Source organism: Haliotis asinina, chromosome 8 (assembly GCF_037392515.1).
Source record: "Haliotis asinina isolate JCU_RB_2024 chromosome 8, JCU_Hal_asi_v2, whole genome shotgun sequence".
In the NCBI taxonomy this organism is placed as follows: domain Eukaryota; kingdom Metazoa; phylum Mollusca; class Gastropoda; order Lepetellida; family Haliotidae; genus Haliotis; species Haliotis asinina.
In genome coordinates this window covers 31,063,211-31,070,450 of record NC_090287.1, presented here as the reverse complement: position 1 = coordinate 31,070,450, position 7,240 = coordinate 31,063,211, and the positions used below count along the sequence as shown (strand labels likewise).

General features: G+C 38.9%; 1 protein-coding gene across 1 annotated transcript; it reads right to left on the bottom strand.

Annotated features, from left to right (window-relative positions):
- Window positions 1-409: 409 nt before the first annotated feature.
- Window positions 410-4,807, bottom strand: LOC137293665 (actin, cytoplasmic 1-like). The gene is made up of 8 exons (XM_067824352.1): window positions 4,766-4,807; window positions 4,046-4,216; window positions 3,272-3,511; window positions 2,558-2,696; window positions 2,330-2,437; window positions 1,831-2,022; window positions 1,516-1,635; window positions 410-1,262 (listed from the first exon to the last, which is right to left on the bottom strand). Exons 2-8 carry the CDS (start codon window positions 4,175-4,177, stop codon window positions 1,057-1,059), a joined length of 1,137 nt encoding a protein of 378 aa, XP_067680453.1. The 5' UTR covers window positions 4,178-4,216; window positions 4,766-4,807; the 3' UTR covers window positions 410-1,056.
- Between the last annotated feature and the right edge of the window lie 2,433 nt (window positions 4,808-7,240).

The following is a 7,240-nucleotide window of genomic DNA, read 5'->3' as shown; positions in this document are numbered from 1 at the left end:
TATTATGGAACACCATTCCATTATTTTATGACAACGCATTTACAAAAGTCATCACAAACTGAAGAGAAATTAAAAATAAATATGTCAACACATTACAAAAGTGATTACAAAATGAAGAGACATTAAAGAAATATAAAAGAACAATAACTTCTTTATAAGTACTGTGTGCAAAATGGAAGATAAAAAATAGTAAAAATTAAATATGTTACCTGTAGTTCATGTCACAGGCTACACATAATAGTCAGTGTGATCATACGTTTAGGGATCATTTCTATACAATGTAGTATGCATCGCCCTGACTTCAGGTAAAACTGACAGTTTATCAAACCACCAGGGCGTTTAATTGGCTTCTTCTTAAGAGGTATAGTTAATTCCTTTGTGGCAAGAACAAATAAATGTACAATGAACAGCAATGATAAAAACATTTATTGAAGTCAAATAACCTGTATACATTATTGATATTTCTTTGATATGATTAGATAAAATAATTTGTGGCATGAATTGATGTACTATGTGATACCCTCTACATATGGAGTAATAAACATATGGTATACACAGATTGAATCAAGTACATCAACAAATACATATGTACAGTGTGTATGTATACACACTGTTCTGTAATATCAACTCATATAAAGGTTGATGACACATTCACCACCCTAGACGAACACCAGCACCCTGAAGCCCTACTGGACCACCTCAGCCCTTCTGGAATGTCATCTCATACATACACGCTGGACATGACACGTTCAACATACGATTTGTGATATTGCATTGTAGTCCTTTCTAACAGAACAAACACATAATTCATTACGTCGGTCACACCATCCAGTCAGTGAGGTTGCTATTGCAAATATTGTTTAAGAACACATTTCCATTCAGATTTAACAGATAAAACCCACGAGCAGTGGTATTGTGCTGAACAACCCAAAAACAAAATGAGTTTCAGGCGTTTCCAAGGAACGCTCCTCCGCACAGAGAGTAACTTGCAGCGTCTAAAAGGTCGTTCCACTCTTGTCTCCTCGACAGTACTAACTTTCTGTCACGATATGGCGCTCAAAAACACTTCCTGTGAACAATGCTAGGTCCAGATTCATCATACTCCTGCTTGGAGATCCACATCTGTTGAAAGGTTGAAAGCGAGGCCAAGATGGAGCCGCCGATCCACACCGAGTACTTCCGTTCAGGTGGAGAAATAACCTTGACCTTGATTGTAGATGGCACGATGGCGCTCAGTTCCTTGACCATTCGGTCTGCCATGCCTGTAGAGGTGGAATAGGGGTGTTATCTTTTGTCATATGGTACAATATGAGTAATAGATTTATAAATCGAAAAGAAACTACAGCCATGCAATTTTGATGGAGCCAGTAAGAAGCTTTCATTCACCACTGAGATTAGATCTGTGTCAATGGGCCAATGGTATGCAATCAATCAAAATGGAGTGAATGAGTAGGTACGGTCTCTGAATCACGTTAACGCGACAAAGGGCCACTGACACCTGGAAATAACACTCACCTGGATACATTGTTGACCCCCCTGACAGAACCACGTTGCTGTACAGATCCTTCCTGATGTCAATGTCACAGTTCACCACCGAATTGTTGATCATCTCGTGGACGCCAACGCTCTCCATACCTGGAGGGAGAACATTTGTATGAGAGACGATGTTGTGATTATATACTAATGTTTATCATATACCAAGGATCAGCATCAAGTATTCATGTTTATCACTGAACGCTATCTATCGAACATCGCCAATGCTTATAAGTGTTTACTAATAAAACACAACTTCAGATAAAACTGAATAATCCGTCATCCTGAACTACTTACCCGTGAAGCTCGGCTGGAACATACACTCCGGAGCTCGGAACCTCTCATTGGCGATAGTTATCACAGACCCGTCCGGCAGCTCGTATCCTTTCTCAATGGCGCTGGACTTTGCTGCTGACACCATCTCTGACTCGAAGTCCAGGGCAACATAGCAGAGTTTCTCCTTGATGTCTCGAACTATCTCCTTCTCAGCTGCAAACACAACAGTTCAACATTTCACAAACACGATACACGGCCAGAATTGACTGTCTTCATATTATGTCTTACCAAATGACAATACAGAATGTCTGTGATGATCTTATGACATTACTGATGAATCAATATATGGCCCTTATCATGGATGATCAACAAAATTTAGTTGTTATGCGGCTTCATGGGTATGCTTAGAAGAAGGCCAAAGACAGGTGGTGTGGTCAAGAAAATCTAAATATACGTTAATGTGGTTAAAAGGTGATGGTAGACACCTGTGGATCATTACAAGATATAAATGACCACTCACATGAAGTAGTAAAGTTGTATCCTCTCTCGTGTAGAATCCTGCTGAGGTAGGAGGTCAGGTGACGGCCAGCCAGGTCCATTCTGCGGACAGCGTGGGGCAAGGCGTAGCCTGATATAATAATCAGAAATCAGGTTATAGACAGTATATAATATGTATCACATGTTACGTTACGTGAGAATATGAACTAACATTTTGTAGTCTATTGTGAAATATCCGATTTGGTCTCACCTTCATATATGGGCACGACGTGCGAGACGCCATCTCCCGAGTCAAGGACGACGCCGGTGGTTCTCCCCGAGGCGTACAGCGACAACACCGCCTGGATACTCACGTAGAAGGCGGGAGTATTGAATGTCTCGAACATGATCTGTAGTGAGGAAACAATCATTAGTCACACTTAGATATAATTTAATGGTACCCTCATGTGCAAACATGCTCTATATGCTATAAATCTAATGTTACACTTAGTAACATGCAGACATGATCTGTAATGAGGAAAACAATTATCAGTGACAAGATCGATATATCACGTAGTAGTACATCCATGTGTAAACATAATCCTTCATGGCTTATGCCAACGGTTTCAAAAACCTTTTTGATTATTGGTATCTTAATGGCATTATCAAAACACCAACCACAAAGCCCACATATTGCTGAATTGGCATCAGGGATATATAACGGTCCAGACAATAGAAATTCTGTCTGGCATCATGAAGTCTGTGAACGGTACCACACAGCCAACTCATAGCTACACGGACTGCATAAATATAGTAGTCTCTATTAAATTTCGGTTATTGGCTTCAGAAGTTAAATGTACATTTGAATATCAATAATGCTAGATTTGGTGAAGTGCGGTTGATGACATCATATGTCACGGACGCGGTATATAATGCATATACTTTTAAAACTGAAACCCTTGTCAGGTCCAAACGTGACCCTTACCTGCACCATCTTCTCTCTGTTAGACTTGGGGTTAAGTGGTGCCTCTGTCAGAAGTACTGGGTGTTCCTCGGGTGCCACTCTCAGCTCGTTGTAGTAGGTGTGGTGCCACACACGTTCCATGTCGTCCCAGTTGTTGACGATGCCGTTCTCTACGGGGTATTTCAGACTGAGGATACCTCTCTTACTCTGTGCCTCGTCCCCTATGTAGCAGTCCTTGGTTCCCATCCCGGCCATGTAGACCTGTAGGAGTAGTTGCAGTGAATGGGTTCACGTTTTTGAGGAATATTATTAATATGGCATATAGCAATAAACCTTCAGATAGTAATTCTAGAAACACGTTCAGACTCGCTGACTTGGTTGACACATGTCATCGGTTCCCAGTCGCGCAGATCGATGCTCATGTTGTTGGTCACTGGAGTGTCTGGTCCAGACTCGATTATTTACAGACCGCCACCATATAGCCTGATTATTAGTGAGTGTGGTGTAAAACTAAACTCACTTAAAATCAAACACTTGACTTAAATGTCCCTGCTAACAATACCATACATTCCACAGGATAATATGACACGACTGCAGGTCAACACTGTATTTTTCAGACCGTTTAACATGCTCAATCTGTGGTAAATAATCGATATCATTTCTATTGGCTATTAAATTTGTATGATGCATATTTAAATGTTCACATACTCTATTACATCAAACTATATGCTGCTGAAACTATTGCTACAAAGACACGGTAACATCACAATTATCATATTAAAACGTTGGACTCACGTCATATTTGGGTCTACCGGTGACGGCTGGAAACACAGCACGTGGGGCGTCATCACCTGCAAAGCCGGCTTTACACATCCCAGATCCGTTGTCAATGACAACAGCGGCAATATCTGTATCGTACTCTGACATGATGTATTGATGACTGTGCTATCTTTCTGGGTGAAACTTCTGAAATAAAGGGATCGAGTTACTAACACTATGCACTGTTCATGAAATGACGCTTGCATAAATCTGGTTGCGTTTATGATGTATAATTGTCAAATATTTATTGATATCGATATTATTACCTTTATGGCAAGAAAAATTCATTTGTGAGCAATTAAATTTGTATTATGAACATTTTATGATAAATGTTTATTAAAAACATGACTTATAAAACTGCTGAGAATACATAATTCTTTTTCCCCACTTAAGACACAAACAAACAAAGCGATAAAGAGTGTCCGGTAGACTCTATGAATGTGTTAATTTAGTGCCAGTTGCATGACACCCCAAGAGGTCCGTAACTCATTATTTCAAATACTAGTTCAATTAACGCCACTGATTTAGCTGACATATTACTGTGGTATAAACAACATTAACACATTAAACCATTATGTCAAATCACACTTGTACACCGTAAACAGATAACTCATTTGGGGCGGGGCTTGCTACAAATATTCTGATTCCATTAATCCTATTGTCAGTATATAAACAATAACGTTAGGTTTCACCTACCTGTAGTAACTTGACTGTTTCCAGATCTCGATGTCTGTGATTCCTCCACTATAAACCGCTGGGTATTTATACCCGGGTACCGACCTATTTCCTGGAATCCTCATATCGATTATTCATATTTTTCTCCATGTATGGAAGGGAATCCCCCGATAAATATGAAAGTCGCCCATCTTCCGAGAAAACAGGGGAACCTTGAGTTATAAATAGTTATGATTTGTACCATGTAGCAGGGCGTCGCATATCACCGACAGTGTACAGAGAGTTAGATGCTATATATGAAGATAAACATCACACTGATCTATATTTGTCACAACACGTTAGTCAGTCAAGCCGATGAAAGATTTTATAGGTTTTATGAGTAGAATATTCAGAAAATCGTCTGTATAATTTTAATTCTTTATCATAAATTGTCGATATTTCAAGGAATCGGTAGATGAGCACTGCCCTGTTTAGTTTGGAATTCATTTAGAGGTTATCATAAAAATTTTGTTTGCGATATGAATAGGAAACACATTTCGATTCATTTAATTAAAATGTGTTATTAATTTAAATGAGTTATCTGTTTGCATATTTCTTATAAATTAATGTTTGAAATGATTCTGTTGAATCACATAGCTGTAATAAAACAACACCTGTTTTCCTTTATCGTATTTGGGAACAGGTATCCCAGACACGATACGTTCAAATATAATATGGTAGGAAGGGGAAAAGTTGATTATATGCGCAAGTGAGCGTTGAAGTTCATTTGCGTGTTCATCGTATGGTCGCGTTAAAGAAAGACGTTCCTAGTGGATCCCGGAGTACCCAGGTGGGTAACGCTTTAATTATCAGATTTTGTAGAGTACATGCATTAAGAACACTAAAGTTCAATATTAAACTCTGCGTTGCCAGTAATAATGGAACAGGTTGTGACACAAACCCATAAATAGCAACTGACACAGCGTGGATATGAAACGACGTCAGAGTTACTCCCCTTGGTGCTTATATCAAATCGATCGACTCAGGGACGGCCTCAAACGTGTATTTGTTTTCGATAATGTAAGGCATTTCCGAACATCGTCTGCCTGTGTAGATAATGTACGTTATTGATTACATGGGGGTTTTTGTTCTAAAATAAATATATAAAAATATCAAGAAGATGCAAGGTTTTGAAAATACAAATTTGAGTCCAAAGGTAAATAAATGTCACTGTAGTTGATATACGACCCATCGTGTTGTTATTGCCTGTAAAAGGAGCGTGACTGCCACTGCTTGCTACAGAAATAAACACACAATCAATACCGCATCGCAAAACAACCATGTATGGAAAAACGAGGGTTACATTAGACAGTATTTCCATATATGGATAACTTCACCAGTCTGTCCAGACCAACAACAACAGACTCCATATCCATGTTTGGCCTGTACTGTACACATTTAGCAACATTTCAGACTTTGATGCATCTACATTGTGCATAACCCCATTATCAGACGGTAAAAGATTTCAGGGTTTTACATTTAAGTGCCAGAAAGGTGAAATGATCTGTCCTGTAATATCCGTGTGATATTCGTGTTATTATTGTTATCGTGATGCAAACATATCATAGAGCGAGGTGAGTGTTGTTGTTAGTGTGCAGTTTAGCGGGTTAGCACTGAAAGCAGATTATGTAAATGTTAATACTGCGTGCGCGTGACTGTAAAATTAATCATTTATGATCTCAAACAAATCTTGTGTGTATAAAGCCTTCACCCGTGACTTAAATTTAAATGAATTAATTTATTTTGAAAATACATTTGTCGTGCATGGTTAAATATCTGCCGCCAAGGAAAAAGGTAAATCCGATCTATCTTCGCATGGAAAATACGTAAACTTGTGTACCTGATCTTTGTTTGCTTAGAAAAGCACTAAAAGTACGTTATTATTGTTGCGATATTAATCATGTTCTATATACATGTATCTTCCCGATGCAAACTAGCATAGGTATGGTGGGGTGTTACTGGTATGCAGATTTCAACTCAAATTCTTCATGTAATATATCATTACTCGATGGTGTTCCCATGTTTGTTTGTTTGTTTGTTTGTTTGTTGCTCAACGCCACTCTCAGTGATATTCTAGCTGTAGGGCGATGGTCGGTAAATAATGGGGTATTGTCATGACAATCCAGTTTTCACCAGCATAAGCATCGATCTACGTATTTGGGATACGATGACATGTGGTGTCAGTTTCCTCTTAAACGTGTTAAAGGTTTTGTTGCATATGTAGTTTTTTGTGTATTGGAATATGTTTTTTTGGCTTTGGAAGATATGAAGACACGGGTATATGTCACTCCTGCTGCTAGTCAATGGTCGTTGCTGGATGAGGAATCCGACTGTGTATATACATCCTATCTACACCTATCTTCTTCCTATTATGCGTAATAGCTTGATTCTTTTGTCCATGAGCCAGTGATCTCGTACACGTACTGCTAAACTGGACACTTTCTCCCACCTGTTACG

Bases quoted from the DNA above. Each gene is read 5' to 3' on its own strand.
- LOC137293665 (XM_067824352.1), bottom strand. From the start codon at position 4,177: ATGTCAGAGTACGATACAGATATTGCCGCTGTTGTCATTGACAACGGA. The intron at 3,512-4,045 runs GTGAGTCCAACG...CTACTCCTACAG, and splicing joins CCGGTAGACCCAAATATGAC to GTCTACATGGCCGGGATGGG. The intron at 2,438-2,557 runs GTGAGACCAAAT...TTATTATATCAG, and splicing joins CGTCGTGCCCATATATGAAG to GCTACGCCTTGCCCCACGCT.